The 20,699-nt window shown below is 45.3% G+C and overlaps 1 protein-coding gene across 1 annotated transcript in view; it reads right to left on the bottom strand.

The window, feature by feature from the left end:
- LOC111980569 (neurogenic locus notch homolog protein 3-like) overlaps positions 1–11,841 on the bottom strand; it is a 36,871-nt gene extending 25,030 nt beyond the window's left edge. The window contains 2 exon segments of the mRNA XM_070433764.1: positions 9,548–9,620; positions 11,551–11,841. Of these exon segments, the coding sequence (XP_070289865.1) occupies positions 9,548–9,620; positions 11,551–11,614 (137 nt within the window). The 5' untranslated portion in view covers positions 11,615–11,841.
- Positions 11,842–20,699: the final 8,858 nt, after the last annotated feature.

The raw sequence follows: 20,699 nt of genomic DNA, 5'->3' as shown, positions 1-20,699 counted from the left end.
GGTAACCTCCAACAAAAGTCCCTCTGAGGCAGTGTTCTGCCCACAGCAAAGCACAGCCCCCGTCAGGCAAACTCCCACCACCACCACCATCACCACCACCATCACCACCACCATCACCACCACCAGGAACCAGCAGCTCCATTTCTCATTTCTTTGTGAGAGTCCATACTGACACCACACTGCCAACAAGAAGAGATCCTCCTCCCCCAACACCCCCTCTCTCTCCCTGCTCTCCTCTTTCTCAGAGAGGAGCCAACAGGTTGGGGGTAGGGGAGAGTTCTGTGGGCCAAATAAAAGAGTTAAAGTAGTCAGAACTCCATTGTGTGAGGGGGGGGGTTGGAGCGGAGTGGAGGGAGGAGGGGCAGTGACCCAAACAGACAGTCTTTCAGGCCTGAGCTTACACGGACCAACAGATCTCTGTAGCCTGGCAACAGTAACCCATGGTTGGGGAGAGGGTGAGAGTGGAGGGGGAGCATTTGGGAGAGACACAGGGTTCTGTGAAGACAGTTTGTAAAGTTCTGGAGAGCATACAGTATGTACAGGTAACTTAGAGTTCAGTTAGTGACAAGYTRAAACAGAATGACCATGATCAACTATAAAAGGATGTGTGTACGACASTTTCCCKGTTTAAAGTSCAACGTTTTATTGAACAATGGTGCTTGGCGACAGACAATGGAGGTATTGAAATGAGCAGAGGGAGGTTTGAGGAGKGKRCCCATGGCATGAATATTAACCATGTGAACATTAAGACAATTAACCTCCTCTTAGAGAAAAGCAAATATGAATCTGAGCAGAAAAAAGCTGTCACTAAACCCTCTTAACCCTCGAGGGGACAAGAACACACGGGCCTATCGGTGTATTTCAAACTCCTGTGGCTTTGCTCGTCTCAATGCTCTTCGTAACTCCTTGTTTTCTCTGGTCAGAAGACCGCATGGACATGGTGCATTTTTGATCCTTGGCGTGACACATGTCTGCAATTGTGTAAATAAGGGCTCAGTAATGCAGTAAACACACACATTTACCTCACATTAAACTGGAACGAAGACACCGGTTCTTTAGGAGACAATGCAACACTAAAGTCGATATCTTAAGAAATACCTCAAATACCAAACTCTTTTCTTTGGGATAAAAAAACCTCCCTGAAATAGTTTGAATAGCAAAGCAGACGTCCATAACCACATCACATGCATCCCAGGGTCGAGGTCTTCCAYAGCATTCTTCAACGTGCTCCACCACAGAACCCCACCCCACCACCTAAACTGAACCAGACTGCTGCAAAGCCTGAGAAAATAAAAGGGACTTTTTTCCAGCACAAAAGGCAACTTCAAAAATCAACTTCCTCACAGAGTTTCTCAAATGATTTCCCCATCATGAAATGACAGAACTTCCTTCGCAATATCTTGCCTGTTTCTCACTGTGCTGGTTCCAAGTTCATTCAGGAATAATGTATAGCCAGGCCTAAATGTGACTAACGATGATGAGACAGCATTTGTTCCAATCCAAAGACCAAGTTCATTTATCATACTTGGCTATTCTACTCCTCGGTGAACATTTATTTCACAATGACTTTGGGAGAGAGCAATGAATGGATTTCAATATATTCAAACAAAAGCTTTTCTGAGGACAGGCTGATGGATTAGAACGTGGAGTCCAAACCAAACAGACCAGCACAGAGCAGACCGGTTCACAGGAGAAAGGCTGTGTGATAATCAGAGTCATTGGAGGTATGTTTACAAGACAGGGACTATCTTCCACAGTGATAAGAAACCGGGGGGAGAACGCTAGGAAAAGGGCCAAAGAATGTCCGTTATCTCAAGCACTCTCACCAACAAACCGCTGGAGAACTTTAAGATGAAGGTCCTCACTTCTATCTCCTCTAACATCTTATAAACACCAAAACAAACACTCGACAACGTGGGATTTGACTTGTATCTTTCTGTAACCGTGTCTGGTTTCTATCTACTTTAAAGATGGACTATGCAGAAATAGGCTCCACCATTTCCTGGTTGCTAAAATTCAAATAGTTCGCCAACATTTCGGTTTATGTGACAAAACAAGTAAATATAGTGTAGAGAATCATTGTACCATCTAAACCTCTGTGAAATATATTTTCTATAACCAAAAATATTGTATTTTCAGCTGTTTGAAGCTGGTGTGCAAAATCGAAAGTAAAACTAAATTTAAGAGTGGGAAGCATAGAAAGAGCTCACATAGAACAGATCTACTGCTTCTTTGACTTGCTTTCAATGAGAATGACAGATCTATAACTGATCGCCCAAAAAGTTAGATATTGCAGCTTTAATGCACCCTGCTGCTCGGCGGCTACATGAACACATTTCTGTGTTGTGGAAAAGAGTGCTTGCATTTCCTCTGGTCGTCTGAGCGAAGAACCCATTCCTTCCTCTCCTCAGCTAGTCTGGGTCTGAGAGGAGAGGGAGGGGAACATGGGGAGGAATCTCAATCGGCTGGGCTCAACCTCAGTTATTCCAATTACATGTCTCTTTAGAAGCCGTAGTCTCCCAGCAGAAAGAGAAACAAGCAGGGGATGAGACATCAGAGGAAGGCCTGTCCCTATCTAAGCACGAGATTTCGACATATAGGGACTGAAGCATAATGTAGTAATAATACAGGACTTCATTGCATATTTTCTTCCTCTTTGGGCCACACAATAATGGACAGTCTGACAATGATTATCTAGCTCAGTTGAGTGTATGTGTCTCTGTGTCTGTGTCTGTGTGTCTCGGTCTCTGTGTCCCTGTGTCTGAGTGCTGTGTGCGTGTGAGTCAGTGTTTGTTCTTAGTAAAGATTCCAAATACAAAACATGAAGGGTTCACATGAGAGAAACAAGCAGGCGAGTTGTACCACAGTCCCTGACGATGAGTTGTGGCAGTAACATGATTGCGTAGTGGACGTTGTTGGTGGTATTGTGGTCAGTGTGGATGGAGGGATCAAGGAGGAGGGCAGAGAGCAGTGAGGAAGCTGCTTTAAGCTGCACAGACAGACAGAATGTGCGTATGAGAGCGGGTCAGAAGGCACCACTTCCTCTGACAGGGCCTGGGAACCACAGCTCCCAGTTCTCCTCCAGCCCCCATGATCCAGGAGCAGTGGGGACAAACCCCCTTCTGCCCACTACCTCGTCTCTCTGCTCAGACCCAACCACCGCTGTCTCAGATAAATACTGTTCATCTTCCCTTAGATATGCAACCACCTCAAATCTTATCTACAGGTCCAACAAGCTGAATCCACAGGTTCCTTCAAGTCGGGAAGAGACCACTGACTCCTTGGGAGTGAATCTCAATTGTGTTTACGTGATTCCATGGATCCGCTCTCATGTATGCGTTTTGAGGAGGCGAGGGAAGAGGACGCAAGGAATCAAGAAACACAATTGAGATTCACCCATGGAGTCAGCGGTCTCCTCCTGACATGACGGATTGGGGATGGCTCAATCTGCCTGTCAACCAGACACGAGTGATCTGTGGGTCCCTCCCGCTGCATGTTGGCGTGAGAGAACCTAATTGTCTATCTATCCCACCAGTCATTCCAAACATGCCGTTTTAAATGAGAGCCTGTGGTCATGGTGTTTGAAGCCTTCCTGAGATGACTGCAGGGCTGAACGGGCTGGAGGTGAGCAGGACAACACACTGAGAGGAGCAGCAGAGGGGAAAGGAAAGGAGGAATCTTACTAAGCATTCCTCTCTAATCCAGCGTGAAGACGCCAGAAGAAATACTACTATCCCCAAGGTGTTCCGGGCAAAGCCAACAGGACTAACTAACTGTGTTGTCTGCCTGCTTCGCGCTGCCCGTCACCGTGTGACTGCCCACTGGGATTTTATTGTTGTGTTGAATCAACATTGTTTTCCACGTCATTGCAACAAAACAAAATCAGTGTGATGACGTTTAATCAACGTGGAAAACTGATTGGATTTGCAAAAAGTCATCAACGTAAGTGAATTCATTTTCTTTTTTTGTACCTAAATCCATGACATGGTGCCATTTTTTGTTGATTTCATGTTGAATTCATGTTAGTTGACAACTCAACCAAATTTACATCAAAATTGTTGTTGAAATGACATCTGTGCCCAGTGAGTGGAGAATGTGTGTACATCTCTCTCTCAAGGTGAACTGGCTCTGTACAGGGGTACTGTACAGGATTACATCTCAGGGATTGGCAACTTTAATGGGGGTGGGGGTCACAAAAAGCTGAATCGTCATGGGGGGGGGGGTGCATACAGCATCCATACCCCACATGCAATCTTTTGGGGCCTAAGCGAAATTGAAGTTTTAGAGTTCATTTCCTGCAATTCTACTCATTTTGCCATGTTTGCAGTTTTTAATATGACCAGGGCTAATTGAGTGACCGGCAGTTACCCATCCAAATAAAATCAAATCCCTGGTCTATCTGGTTTGGATCCAAATGACAATAATCACATTCAACAGAACTCAGAATTCTGCTCAGGTCTCTTTCTTTCCTCGTGGCAACTGAAAATAAAGCAAACATTAACACATAAAACCCCACATAAAACCCTACACAGAGACCTACTACACAGAAGACCCTACTACACAGAGACCCTACTCACAGAGACCCTACTTACACAGAGACCCCAGGACACAGAGACCCTACTACACAGAGACTCTACTACACAGAGACCCTACTACACAGAGACCCTAGGACACAGAGACTCTACTACACAGAGCTCATAGGACACAGAGACCCTACTACACACACACGCACGCACCACGCACACACGCACACACACACACACACACACACCACACACACACACACACACACACACACACACACACACACACACACACCTGAAGTGGCTGTTCCCTATGAAACTGAAAAACTGTCCTCGTCATCATGTCCTAAGAGGCCGGGAGCTTCCATGGAGGTCATTAAAACACAACACTTACAATTTATAGACCTCACTCTGCTACACTCTGCTACTGAGTCACATCACAGCTATTAATAACACACAGAGCCACTGTTTCCCTCCCTCCATCCGCCTGCCTCACAGACAGAGAGAGAGAGAGAGAGACAGTAGAGAGAGAGAGAGAGAGAGAGAGAGAGAGAGAGAGAGAGAGAGAGAGAGAGAGAGAGAGAGAGAGAGAGAGAGAGAGAGGAGAGAGAGAGAGAGAGAGAAGAGAGAGAGAGAGAGAGAGAGAGAGAGAGAGAGAGAGAAGGAGAGAAGAGAGAGAGAAGAGAGAGAGAGAGAGAGAGAGAGAGAGAGAGAGAGGAGAGAAGAACATATCTTTCAGATCCATCCATTCCTGCAGAGGATCTGAAGCCATTGTGCAATCTGTGGTGGGTCCACCACTGTGGGCTTTGAGAGACACAACACACAGAGGATAGATAAACCATTGGAGGAGCTGGGAAAGAACACACAGAGACAAAGAGCGTTCATCCCCAATAGCAGTGAGAGAGAAAAGGAGCATGTTCAGAGAAGAGGAGGCCTGTGGGCTGGTCCGCCGGCCGGCTCCACTCCTCCACACACGAGCCCGTCTCTCCCAGCATGCGGCCAGCAGGCCGCTCAATGGCAGCACCTGGCCCTCCGCTTCTCCCCCTTTGTCAAAGATCTGACTTCACTGGATTACCATCACAACATCCACCAGCTGTCCCCCCCCCCCCCAATTCTTCCAGCTGGATCCACTCTGAATGACACCCTCTCAATCTGCATAATTATCTCCGGCACTCCAGCGGCCCCTCCGTTGCACATTCCATCTACACAGACATACAGGGGCAGGGCAGAGCGGAGCAGAGGGGACCCGTGGCCCTTCAACTGACTGCTCACCTAGAGGGCCACTCTCTCTGTGATACTCAACCTCTTCACCATCAAGTGCACCACARGTCTGTCTGTCTGTCTCTGGGCTTTGTGCTCCCTTGGCCTTGTGTTCAACTATGGGATTCAGAGAGACAGAATGAGGGACAGAGAGAACAACAACGTTCTGGCCAATGATGTGTGTATGTTTTGTACTTCCCCCAACCATCCAGGATGTTGATGTAAGCAGGCGCATCAAGAGAAGAGAATAGCCAAGACTGTAAATATGACACAACAGGGAGTATCATGCCCTGAAGCCAATGTACTGGATCCAATATACTGTTATCATGACTCAGAGAAGAAGAAGAAATCACTTGGATCGCTGTGGTGTGTGTTACAGGTGCATCAGCATAGTAGTCCCTCCCAGGCCAGACCAGCCAACCCCTACACCTATCAGAAGTGACCCGTCATGCTGGCTCAGTGAGACGGTGGAACAGTGGAACAGGTTCCAGAAGGATTACTCCTGTAATCTGCTATCCACTACACGTCTGAGACCCTGCTCGTTCACCTTAGACAGGGCCACAGCAGTGAACCATGAGGGGGCCACACAGACAGGGCCACAGCAGTGAACCATGCGGGGGCCACACAGACAGGGCCACAGCAGTGAGCCATGAGGGGGCCACACAGACAGGGCCACAGCAATGAACCATGAGTGGGCCAGACAGACAGGGCCACAGCAGTGAACCACGCGGGGGGCAGACAGACAGGGCCACAGCAGTGAACCATGAGGGGGTGCCACACAGACAGGGCCACAGCAGTGAACCACGAGGGGGCACACAGACAGGGCCCACAGCAGTGAACCATGGGGCCAGACAGACAGGGCCACAGCAGTGAACCATGAGGGGTGCCACAAGCAGACAGGGCCACAGCAGTGAACCATGAGGGGGCCACACAGACAGGGCACACGGCAGTGAACCATGAGGGGGCCAGACAGGGCCACAGCAGTGAACCATGAGGGGGAGCCAGCACAGGGCACAGCAGGTGAACCATGCGGGGGGCCAGACAGACAGGGCCACAGCAGTGACCATGAGGGGCACACAGACAGGGCCCACAGCAATGAACCATGAGGGGGCCACACAGACAGGGCCACAGCAGTGAACCATGAGGGGGCCAGACAGACAGGGCCACAGCAGTGAACCATGAGGGGGCCAGACAGACAGGGCCACAGCAGTGAACCATGAGGGGGCCAGACAGACAGGGCTAACAGGGAGGGAGCAAAGCTTCATGGTTCTGGCATGCTTAGAGCAGAGTTTAGTATCATGTCTTTATGTTTGCCAACCAGACAGAGGATACATTGGTATCTGGGACAGTAACAATGACAATAAAAAAGATAGAACATTACTGTCACCTGAGAACATAATACCCATGTTGCACAACTTCAGAGAAGGACCTGATCAACAGCTTCTGCTCTGAAACATCAGGTAGGAAAATCCACAGGTTGATTTCAAACAGAGAGCTAATGGCTAGTTTGCCCTCWGTGATTTTCAGGTAAAATCTCACGTGTCTCACCAGCTCTCTACAATTTCTTCCTAAAGCTACCACTTTTATCTCTATCTGCTATTTCTCTCTCTCTCTCCATTCCTCCCTCACTCTCCTGTGCCCTTTCCTTTTCTCACCCTCTCCCCAGCTCTCAGCTCTCCTGACGGTGCCAGGTTACAGTCAGGTATCTGGGGGAAGAAAGGATCTTTTCTGTTGTTGTGGTTCTCCAGTTACACTGGGATCCCAGGGGATGGGGTGAGCTGGGTCCTCCAGTCGCCTCAGTCTAGGACTGGTTTGACCACTCTGCTCCCCCGTTGTCCGGGCSGAGGCTACGCTGCCTGCCCCGGTCATGGCCCTGCCGTGGACGTGTTACCATTTTGTGTGGTACCGCATTTAGATTTCCTATTGGGAATCTCTTCTATGTACCGCTGTTGACACTGACCCAGAGGGGTGATTACGCATTAATGGATAGCCCTCTACGCCCCATACATATAGACACACAGCGCCAAAAAGCTGAGGAACACAAAGCATGAACACACTACACACTCTCTGAAAGGCAAACACTAACCCAGAGACACGACGCCATTAAAGTTGGGAGATGAATGAACGCGCTTGGTCCAAGTTCAAGGGTTTAACTATGTACAATACTACAGTATTGACCAGTAGAAGGTTGAAGCACAGGCTAGTTGGTAGCAGAGTTATGTGACGACCCTGACAAGTCTTCTGCTCCAGAAAGTCTAACCAGTTTGAAAACAGAAGAGAGCTCATCTCACAAAGAACAGTTTGAGGAGCTATTAACACAATTACACATTTACCCACCGCTTTCCCTGCCTTGGGTAATGATTTGACAACTATATGGTCATTTGTTGGTTACTGGCTGCACGTGCGTTTACACAGACGCTGCCTGCCACTTGTATACCTTTATGCAGTGTCTGATCTTTTACAATGGTCATGTTCTCAGACAGGTCAGAACTGGGATGTAAGTAATGAAATGAGACGGCAGTGTGGAATGTTCCAAGCAAGCAGCAACTACAGCGTAGACTACTCTGGTGGAATCAGTGGTCAATCCCTAGCCTACATAGGGATCTACTGTATAGCCTGGTTGAGAAACTCTACTGAGCATTGGAATGATGGTGGTGACGTCAAATAGCCTTTAGCCCAACTGTAGCATGAAGGTGAGGGTCGTGTCACCAACCAAGTCCTAAAGACTACTGTAGTGGAGGGAAGCTGCCTGTCAGCCAARCTCATCAGACAAAAGTCAAAACCAAAGGAGCCAAGTATTATTGTTCCATCCAATCCTCAGCTCTGGTCCAACTTCAAACACTAATGTATTATAGGCTTTGGTTTGCCCAACGGTAAAAAGCCTAATGCCCCCCTCGTCATCATCACACGGTATTTATCCTAACTACAGATTGTTTCCCACGTACCCCCTCGCCTATTGGAAAAACAAAGACCCCTAATCACTGTGAATGAGTGTGAGAGCTCACACAGAAACTGTCCAAATCAGGCGGGAAAGTAAAAACAGCAGCCCCTGGCTCTCTCACGATAACAACCATGTTGCTCTCTCTCTGACGGACTGGAACACGACCTCACCGATATAGAAACCGTGGGAAACTCTCAAAATGAATTCTGCGGGTTACGAAACAATCCATCGAATTGCGTATAAGGAACACCTTAGTCATGCTATGACCACTTTAATAGTGTAATTTATGTTTCACAAAGCTCTTCATCTTCAACAGGTGCAACTGCAAGTGAACGGTGTGTCACCAGCCAAACAAGTCCAGGCTGGAACACTCCATTCAACCTGTCTCATATGTATCCATGTATTGTTCATTACACACATTACACCCCAAGTAGTGGTRCGATTGCAGACYGAAACATTTAAATAAACGTGTCAAATGTTCACRGTAAACACTTGCCATTGTCCACACTGTATRGATAACCACCCAGCACTTGGCTGAGTTCCAGTCCATTGTGAGCGCGGTGCAGCTCAAGTAATTTGCAATGCAATGATTTACTAACCAACACTAAATAACACAAGTTCTGCATACTGATACAAATGACTAAACTATGCCTACTTGAACCGTTTCTACCCCATAACTCCTCAACTAATCCTGATAGCCTACTCATAGGTCTGGGCCTATACTGTTTTCAGAGTTCCTCCTCATCATGTCACCATTGGGAACAATGTAGGCCTGCAGTGATTTCGTACATGTGTGATCCATAAAACATGATGTTGCACTTACATGCATCGTGAGAGTGAGTCTATGCACGTTCCTCCATTGTCACAAGGTCTGTATTTATCCACGCAGCMGAATCCTGTGGAGAGGAAGGAGAGATGAAGGGAGTCCGACCCATGGTGATCAGGCCCTTTTCTCAGGGCAGGTTTGAAATATTAATTTCATCCAGACATTTGATAGAGCAGCCTATATTATTTGTGGGAGGAGAAGTGGGCATTTAAAAAAAATATATATAATCAAATTACACTTGTCCGCTGTTCAGAATCAATCATTCCAACATACCGGTAAGCCATGTGCTGGATTTCAAACATGTTGCTCTTGGCTAGACAGTTCCATTTTCCCACTCGTTAAAATGACACTTTATGGACACACCCGCTTACATGGGTACGCTTATGTTTACTTTCTTTGCAAGAGCTGATAGCGTTATCTGCGACTGAATGCAGATGCTGAGATGGGTGTAGACAGAGAAACGAGATAGGATTCCATTTATTTTTAATAGATTCATTCATCATTTTAGTAATAATAGGTTTGATATGGTAATTATTGACTATGTGGGATTACTATAAGAATATCTGCCAAACCGTTTCGTTGAGGGTAGGCATAACATATAAGCRAATGAATGGTTTCCATAATTTGTTTAATTACAGTGTAATGTAGCCGACTCAAGTTGATTAATGTTCAGGGTTATTGCAAGATAATTAATTAATTCAGAGTTCAACTATGAGCTTCCCTGTATACAACCAATCACATTTTGCTACCATAAACTTGTATTTTACTGTCAACAAAATAGACCTATAGGTTACTTTCTCAACAGTAGGCKTAGTTCAAAGGATTTTCGCGCACAAACAGATCTGGAACTCACAATCCCATCAAACATCCATCCAAAAGGTTTGTGAGCCATATGTGGGAGCTTATTACACAGCATAGACAGATACATTACCTTTTTTAAATCATGTTAAATTATATTCTAGCACTCATCCCATCCCCCACAACAACAAAGTTCAAATGTTGAAAGCTCTTTGTTCAGATAAGGAGGGGGTAAAGTTGCCTCATCACCCCCCTTCACTCACAAACAAATCTCACCCTATACCCCCACGAACGAGGATAAGACTTGAATGAAATAGGGAAAATACTTATCTCCTACAAGACATACATATGAAATTCCGTTTTTATGTGAGTGAACCGTGCTTCTAGCCTACAACTTGTGGACGAATGCCCGAAGTAACTTTCTTTCAATTGTTACATTCCGCGTTCCGTTATTGCGGGCTTGCTTGCACAGCGCTGCCAGCGGCAAACACACTATCGCTTGTAATTATGTTCTCACCGTGGCGATCAGCCTCGCAAAGTTACCCACAGAGACGCATACCAATCCCGCAGAGACAAGCGGATTCTTTGCTGTTATCGGATGCAATCTGTAAACAAAAATCTCAACCACACAATAGAAGATGCAACARTTGTATCAACCTCCACAAAACACCTCCCAACTTCCTTCCATTGAATACATTGGGCTTTGTTACTCAAACACTGCTAGAAGTTAGAATAACTTCAGGGGGCAAATATTCCAGGATAGAATACTCCTTGTTCACTACCAGTCTACAAAGAACATTATGCAAATACAAAATTGGTAGCCTATTACCGTAGGCTGTACAAAAACGAATGCTTGTTATCCAGTTATTAACCCGTTATAATAGCCTTCGTATGTGTTAGAAATCGAACTTTGAACCGCACTAACAACCAACCATGCTTTTGTAAATGAAATGCTTAAAACAAATCTTTGTAGCCTAGACTAGAGATCAGCTAGCATGTTGTCTGGCATGTGCTTCAATCTGATGCCATTTAAATTGCGCAGCACACAGGTGACAAAATGTAACGTTAACAATTTGTGAAGGGGAAAAAAACGGAAAAAGCTAGAATATGTCCAGACCTGTCTGCTAGCCAAATTTAGAATAAAGCTCACATACACATTAATTGAAATTTATGTGACTGTCAAATAAATTAATTGTCCTTACCTTCGCAATTATGGACCAAGAATAAAATTGGTAAAAATATCCAAACTTTATAATTCCCCCCCATCTCGGTGGAAATTTGTCCCAACTCTTCTCTTTGAAGTGTTAACTTAGCAGTAATACATCCTTTGAGTTCACCGAGAGATAAAAGTTCCAAGAGGCAGTGTCTGGGATCTTCAAAAAGTTCATTAATCAACTAAAAGTAAAAACGGTGTATAAATCGTATAGGTCCTATCCCGTATTAGCATTCGCAGCTCGGACGCGGCTGTTGTGCGTCTCCTCCTGGAACTTTTGAAAAACTTTTTTTTCTTCTCAGCTTGAAGTCTGCGCTGGGAAACAACTTGGTATTACTCCGCCCTCCTTTCCTCCCCTTTCCACTTGCAGTAAGGGGTTACACTCCGCTCAAGACAAATAGTCCGCAAGCCACCCCTCAATGGACCGGGTAAAGTGTTTTTTGTATGTCATTAGCAACATTTAGGGAGAGACCAGTCTTGTTGCCTTTCAAGAGTATGACACATAACGGTACCATTGAGGTATCTCTCACTTGAAAATTATTTCAAAGAAACAGTAAATTATCTAATTAATATGACAGCACGTTAAGACATAAATGTAGACAGTCAGTTTATACTGGCACTTTATATTGAGTTTTTTCAGCGTTGTAATCGATCTGTAATAGCCAATCTAGAGTAGACTTACATTAAAAAGCTGTGATCTCAATGCAACAAATCCATGAATTAATGTTGACCCACTGTTAGCTATCTAATTTCTGAATGATGTCATTTTTTAAGTAGCCTACATTTTCCATGGGTCATGTTGAGTGTCAAGTCAATCTACCAATTCTACCATAAAAAATCTTTGCCATTACTACTTGATATGATCTGTTATTATCAACTTGATAATAATAGATAACAATCTTTGTAGAATAACAACATGTTTACAGTAGAGTGTGATGGACTACTGTTTTCCTGACAATGCGCCTCTTGTTATCCTGACAGGAGTGTGTCTGGGTGCTACTTGTTTGTTTGTTTGTGTGTTTACACTTGATGCTTTGCAGATAAGYCTGTGAATCYTGTTTACATGATGYAAATGAGAGCAGACATCCCTGTTACCACCCTTTATACTGCTACTGTCAGGGKTACAGGCCTCTCTTTCTCTCAGCCTGCCTCTCCAGTGTCCAKAGCCCTYTGTCYGTGGACTCATTTTATACAGCCGCTGTATAGTGCCTCGGTTGTTCTGTGTGCTCAGAGCGGAGCCGGTCGCTTACAGAGACAATAAGCGTGATTTGAATGAGAAAAGGAGTCCGGCATTATGACACAGTTTCTCTCCGCGGGGGACTGAGGTGAAGGGGGGCAGTAGCATACTGACATTCTGCTCCTGGCCTTGAATAAATTAACAAGCGCTAGATAGGGGTGTGAATGTAGCAGAGCTCGTTTGGAGTGGAGTTCGTTACAGCCAGTGACGTCACTCTATAGGGGTAATTGAAAAGAGCTTGTTAGGGCCCACCAGACACCTGCCTCTTTTGGCACCGGCCCTCTAAAACTTGTGTTCTGCTGTAACCATCCCAGTCAATAGCCGGATTCAGCAGCGAATACAATGGTTGATGATGTACACATGGTGGGTGGATGAATTCATTTCTTCACCAGTACCACCAAATAATTTTGATGTTGTCACACAGATATAGCCACTGGATGCAAACTCACTCTCAACCAAGACTCTCTGACTATGTGTGAGTGTCTCCAAATGTTTGCGAAAGACAGATGTAGAGAAGAAGAGAGGTTGCAAGTGTGTGTGATCGGGTGAGTTTGTGTATCTCACTTGGCTGGCTACAGTTTTGTCTTGCAACCGCAGGGCTTGTGGTATAACCTCTCCGTATGGGTCATGGCAGGCCCCCATCTGTGTTGAGAGTCCTTTCCAGCTGGAGGACTTCCCAGAGAGGGTTTTCTGTCTGTGTGCTGTAAGACAGAGAGTCTGTTAGGGGAGTCTATAATCACCCAGGAACTCCATGTCTGACAGTGACCGCCTTATCATCCCTTCATCCTTCCCTGATGACTTTAACAATAGAGGTCAAAATGGGCAGTTGACCAATCCCAGCTGKAACCTTGTCATATGCTCATATATCGCAGTAGAAACTGCMGTTGGAGATGTTATATTTGGGGGTAATGGACCACTGAGAGGGCATTCCCCAGCACCACAAAGTAGTTTGGGGACACGTTTGTTTGTGTGTGTTCTGGTATTTCCGATTTATGCATGGCACGGGTCTGGCACGCCCTGCACCTATATCTCTGTCATATCACTGAGTGAAAAGGTGTGTGAGTGTGTGTGTGTGTGTGTGTGTTTCCCTGTGCTTACAGCTAGCAGGCTGTTTGGCTCTGTTCCATAGAGGTTGTTCTACTTTGACAGTGCTTTGACAACAGAGGTGTTACCGATCAGTCACATCACTAAATGTGACAGAGTAATGGTGGCACAGGATTGGAAACCTGTTAACTCTCACTATTCATTTTTTTACTGCTGTAAATACAGTGTAACAATACAGTGTAACAATTTACAATATTCTTGTAACACTGTACTTACTGTAAAACAATAATTACACTGTTATAGCAACACTGTAGTTAAGTGTGTATCGTAATCCAATAAGTATCACAGACACGGGCTTGCTAGTGTAGAGKCTTGACACTATTTGAGGTGTAAAATTGTTTGGCCTATTAAAGCTGCACTATGTAACTTTTTGGGGGATCTGACCAAATTCACGTAGAAAAGTGTGTTGTAGATCTGTCATTCTTATTGAAAGCAAGTATAAGAAGCAGTAGATCTGTTCTATGTGCACTATTTATATGCTTCCCGTTCTTAAAATATATTTCACAGCGGTTTAGATGGTACAATGATTCRCTACACTATATTTGCTTGTTTTGTCACATAAACTGAAATTAGGCGAACTATTCYAATTTTTGAATTTTAGCAACCAGGAAATGGTGGAGCGATATCTGCATATTGCATCTTTAAGGATAATGGATCACAGCCCAGTTAGTTGGATTTTGGAGCACACAGTGGGACCAGAGTGGGACAGCAGACGGAGTAGCGTGATCAAAAGGNGGATAATGGATCACAGCCCAGTTAGTTGGATTTTGGAGCACACAGTGGGACCAGAGTGGGACAGCAGACGGAGTAGCGTGATCAAAAGGATAGTTATTTACAGTGTTGTAGGCCTGCAATGCAAAAGTGATGTTGAGGATATTTACAAATGTACAGTCCAGGAATAAAAAAAAAAAATGGTTGTAGTAGTAGGTTTTAAGTTGACAAAAAAGACAGGTTAAAAGGATCCAAAGAAGGCTAGGCCTACTTACTGTYACAACCAAACACTGTAACAACAGCACGTTGTCTATACACCACCAACATCTGGTGAAAAAGCGCAAATTAAGTAGCCTGAAAGCGGAAATGGTCATAGTATGAGCTAACGACAGGTGGATCCATTTATGATTTAAATAAATAAATAAACACCTCAACGAGATTCAATAAACATGTATTTTACATCAATACATACAGTGGTAATTGGAAATAGTATTAATTAGCACAACATTTTATATTATGTCACCGACAATTCAGAATGAATTATCCCAAACAATGTGCGTGCACTACACAGGTAAAGTAGTGCATGAGAAGGGAATGCACGCTCTCTAGAACTCCCAACATGAAGACAGATATTGGCAGGAACAGAGTGGAGGAGGTCAGAGACCTGGAAGTGTGGTGACAAGACAACAACCTCTCCCTCAACATGATCAAGACAAAGGAGATGATTGTGGACTACAGGAAAAGGAGTGTCGAGCATGCCCCCATTCTCATCGACGAAGCTGTAGTGGAGCAGGTTGAGAGCTTCAAGTTCCTTGGTGTCCATATCACCAACAAACTATCATGGTCCAAACACACCTAGACAGTCGTGAAGAGGGCACGACAAAGCSTATTCCCCCCCAGGAGACTGAAAAGATTTGGCATGGGTCCTCAGATCCTCCAAAAATTATTTAGCTGCACCATCGAGAGCATCCTGACTGGTTGCATCACCGCTTGGTATGGCAACTGCTCGGCCTCCGACCGCAAGGCGCTAAGGCACTATAGAGGGTAGTGCGTATGTCCCAGTACATCACTGGGGCCAAGCTTCCTGCCATCCAGGACCTCTATACCAGGCGGTGTCAGAGGAAGGCTCTAAAAATTGCCAAAGACTCCAGCCACCCTAGTCATAGACTGCTCTCTCTGCTACCGCATGGCAAGTGGTACCGGAGCGCCAAGTCTAGGTCCAAAAGGCTTCTTAACAGCTTCTACCCCCAAGCCATAAGACTGCTGAACATCTAATAAAATGTATACCCAGACTATTTGCATTGACCCCCCTTGCTCTGCAAGGGCCGCGGCTTTTGTGGCGCGATGGGTAACGATGCTTCGTGGGTGACTGTTGTTGATGTGTGCAGAGGGTCCCTGGTTCGCGCCCGGGTCGGGGCGAGGGGACTGACGTAAAGTTATACTGTTACACATGCACTTAAACGTTTGTTTACGGACCGCCATGATGTAATAGAAGAAGACTTCCCAACGTGATTTTCAAGCAAGCAGGTGAGTAGAAATGTTACTATCTAAACTGTGTCTTTTTAGGCAAAATAAGCAACATAATGACTTGGCCTAAGCTTGACTGTAAAGAAACACTAACACACACCAATGTGAGCGTTCATTTGAAAATGACAGGCCTAAATAGGCACCTGTAATCCCACGTGACAGCGCAAGATACGAATAGGTCTAGGGCCTATTCTGAATAAGCGTTATTTCGCGAGCCTGTATCGTCACAGAGATGCAAAAAAAATTGGCTAATATTTCCTATTCATTGAGTCAGTTGCCAGGTATTGTGATATGTGATATGTTTTGCTGTTAGAAGGAATCCTAAATCTCCCATGGGCCATGTAGTGTTGAGTTGGCCGTGACTGTTTGAGGTTGGGTTTGACCTGCCACAGCATCTGTGCGTTCAAGATGTCGACGATGAGTATGACGTGTCCTCTTCTTTTTCTTTGGTGGTTGGCATTCAATATGTTGCATTACCACCCCCAAATGGACAATAATATAAATCCATTATACTTTGTGATACAAAGGGGAAAAAGGAAAAAATAAATAAACACCCTTCCAACTCATGAAATACCCACTACCCCACTTTGACCCTATCTGCTRCTGCACCATGCCAACGGTCTGTAACTCTTCTGAAGTCAAATGTCATATACCCAKATACRTCTCTGCAGCTGCCACCACAACATCTATGTTCTGTGATAACCATTGCTATGAACTCTAAGAAGCCAACCTTACTGAAGCATATATCACTCGTTGGCCTATCCGTGTGCTGGCACTGATCTACTACTCACTACTCTGACTCTAGCCACCTCAACCCACCTCTCTCGCATCGGACACTTCCGATCCCCAGCAACATGGGCAACCCTASAGTTGGCACATTCAACTTTACCGAAACGACACAATCCTCTGTCCAATGCCCTCCTGCACACTTCTCACATCTTGGAATCTCCCTCCTACACACTGGTGCAACATGACCATAAACGTTGTACCTGAAACAGAGCAGTGGATTCTGCACAAAAGCTCTAACAGGACAACTGATATATCCTAACCTGACTTTGTCTGGTAAAGACTCCGGCTCAAAACTCAAAAGGACTGACAGTGACTCCTCTGTTTCACCACGCTCCCCACCAGGTCTGTGTCGCACCAAACGGCAGGCATCACAAACACTCTGAATCTTCAACTTCAATTGCTCCACCTCCACACTTAACGTTTCCCCAGAAATCACTCCTTTCAATGTTGCCCTGTTCCTAAGAGAAAAGCACGAAACAGATCTTGACCCAAGTTGCGTGACACGGAGCGCCTGCTCCCTCTGTACAGAAGAAACATAAACAAAAAGTCCACTTCAGGTCACCTTCARGGATTCTACTGGACCCAACTCCTTTCCCACCCATCCTGAAACCACAAATGGATCTGCCAAAAGGCAAGGGTCCACTTTCTTCATAAATGTCACTCCTATTGAACTAGATTATTTTGTATTTTGTTCAACAATGTCAAGCTCTTCACCACACCTTCCACCTCACTTAACTCACCCTCATTCACTTTAATTTCTTCTCTAGAACTCAGTCTGGCTCATGGCTCATTCTGTTTGACACCAATCATCCTCAACACCCCATCTCCATTTTCATTGCCTTCTTCATCAGATTCAAATCCATCTTCTGCTTTCCTCATTCTCTTCGACCACCTCTTCCTCCTTTTCCCTTCAATTCCTCCTCAGAAATCCACCTTTCTGTGTCCCTGTCCCAATATATCTCTTCTCCTGACTTTGCTTGCTGCCCGGTGGCATCTCGATGTAACTCCATCTCATAATCGTCCTGCTCAACTCGGAAACATGTCTTCTCCTGGCGCCGACATTTTGATAGCATGAGCCTTACATCAACCAAACTCGTTCTCCTGATGTGTCTCCTCTTCGTCGTGCCCCAGTATCGGTGCGTTCGAGATGTTGCCTTGTGCCGCGTTCACGTGCTAGTCGGAACTAGGAAACTCGGAAATGTCCGACTTGCTAACTGGTTGAACGTGGCGCGTGTATAACTCCAAACAGTTATCAAGTCTTACATTTCTGAGTTTCCTAGTTCCGACTAGCACGTGAACGTGGCAGATGAGTATGACACATCATAGTCATCATTGTCATCTCGAATGCACTGATACCGGGGCAGGTTTGACCTTGCCTSAGGACCAGATGGTGAATTTCTAAATACACTGTCTGGAACTTGAGTGTTTGATTCTGCAAATGGTCCTCTACAAGCCAGAATGTTGAAAACAATTATACTTGAACTTGTCCATGGTGTTGGTCCTTCAACTATTCCAAATTTGAGACAAAATATTCACAGGAAAGTATTGTTTAGAGCTCAGGTACTGAAGTTGAAATTTGTTTAACCTGGCACATGCGCAAAACCATGTGAACATCTCCAAGACTTTGGTTCATATGCATGGGGGCCTAGTCTTTTCTTCACCCTGCAGGCCCAGAGGCCTGCCTTAAACCCCGTAATGTGTGGGAGTAATACCAGGTTCATTCGATCTTAACCCAGGAAATAGGAACACAATCAGATAAAATTCTGGTTTGACGTATTTTCTCTGAACTCATCAGTGGAAGAGCCAGCCCCAGCCCTTCACCTCTGTAAATGTGAACTCTCCCTGATGTTTGGAGAATTAAAGAAAACACCGTGACCAGACTACTTCTGTGGTGGTGAGTGTGTAGTGTAAGGCGGTGTGTTTCGGCTGTGCACAGCAACAAATGGTTTGTTGTGTGATGCGTTTTTGAACTAGGTGAATTTAGAACTTCATGTTGATTCTGTAGCCTACATTACTGCACATAGTTCACATACATAAACATGTGTGTGAGTGCGCACACGCACAACAAACAAACACACACACCACACAACACACACACACACACACACACACACACACACACACACACACACACACACACACACACACACACACACAAACAGAGAGAGGGAACTTAATGTTTGTTTGTGTTCGGGACAGAGAGTGGAAAAGGCTGGTGACAGAGTTCTCGCAGTACTCKGAGGGGATCTCACATCAGATAAACAACACTGACAGCAGTCAGGATTTATAACCCCTGGCCACTGATGGGAACCCAGTAAGACTCCCTGTATTACCCTTTGAACCCTCACTCCTATAGGAGACAGCAATGCACTGAGGAATTCTACAGATATGTGGACCTGTGTCTCTATTAACAGTCTKCATACAGTACATACTGTATTGACATGAAGGACATACATCAAATTACCCTCACCCCTATGGCATTCAGCAATTCTCTGAGGAATTATTTTGATGATATAGATCTATCTGTCCCTATTAAAATGATATACTTACACTAAGGACATACATCCAAGGGCTTGGCTATTCAAAGTAGCTTTTTGTAAGATCTTGTTGTTGACATTTCCCTACATATAGTTAGTTATATGTTCTGTACTAACTGTACTAACTAGTCCAAATTATACTATTCCAAACCTGATTACCATGAGTAACCTACAGTATGTGCTTCTATTGTATTGTGACGCAACACCGGCCTGGCCTGCATGCTAGTCTGCTTTTATCCATTCAGCAGCGCATTAGAATGATACTGTATGTTCTGTTTACCGAGAGGAGAGGGAAAACTTGAGGTTAAAGCCACTTAGTGAGGAGGACCACCCTGGTGTGTGTGTGTAAAGAGAGAGTAAAGCTGCCTGCATAACCTCCCCCCACCTCGCACCCAGACCCCAGGGGAGAACGTTGATACCCTGCAGGGGTCACTTGGACAAACATAACAGACACACTGACCACTAAGATATATCTAACGAGATACAGTTTTGTTTTGAAGCCCTAATCTGGAGTCTGTTTCTGCCCACTGGCAGTCTGTAGGCTAATCACTACTATGTAGCAGCAGGTAGCCTAGCGATTAAGAGCATTGTTCCAGTAACCCAAAGGTTGCTGGTTAGAATCCCCAAGCCGACGTGGTGAAAAATCTGTCAATGTGCCCTTGAGCAAGGCACTCAACCCTTATTTCTCCTAAATTGCTCTGGATAAGAGTGTCTGCTAAATGACTAAAATGTAAATGTACTGTAGACAGTAAGACTGTAGGGAGAAAAATGCTGTTGGGGATGTCATCAAAACATTTGCTTAAAGTATTGTGCCCTGTACTAACCTAACATGCCTCATATGATAGGAAGGGAAGGTGAGTTTGTAACATGCAGTATGACCTGAGAGAACTAATGCTAAAACGGACTGTGGCAAGCCCCTGTGCTGTGAGTGAGTGCTCTTCTAGCCTAGTCTAGTGGCCTTTGAGATCTAAGCTAGCCTATCCTGCTCTGTGATGTCAGTGCTAACAGGCTGTTTGGACTGAGTGAGGGGAGGTGATGACTTTACCACCCAGACCAGACTGATTTATGTGGGAAAAGCCATCAGAGTGCCTGTTGAGCGTGGAGAGGATTAGAGCCCTCTCCACACAACCCCGTCACGGCCAATCAGCAACTCTGACCCCCTACAGACAGACGTCATGGCCAATCAAAACGCAACATTCAGGTCTGCTGTCTTTATTAGCTACCTATAGCTCC

This window comes from Salvelinus sp. IW2-2015, linkage group LG20, assembly GCF_002910315.2.
Source record: "Salvelinus sp. IW2-2015 linkage group LG20, ASM291031v2, whole genome shotgun sequence".
NCBI lineage: Eukaryota > Metazoa > Chordata > Actinopteri > Salmoniformes > Salmonidae > Salvelinus > Salvelinus sp. IW2-2015.
The sequence above is the reverse complement of the archived record's forward strand: the minus strand, read 5'-3'. Positions and strand labels throughout refer to the sequence as shown.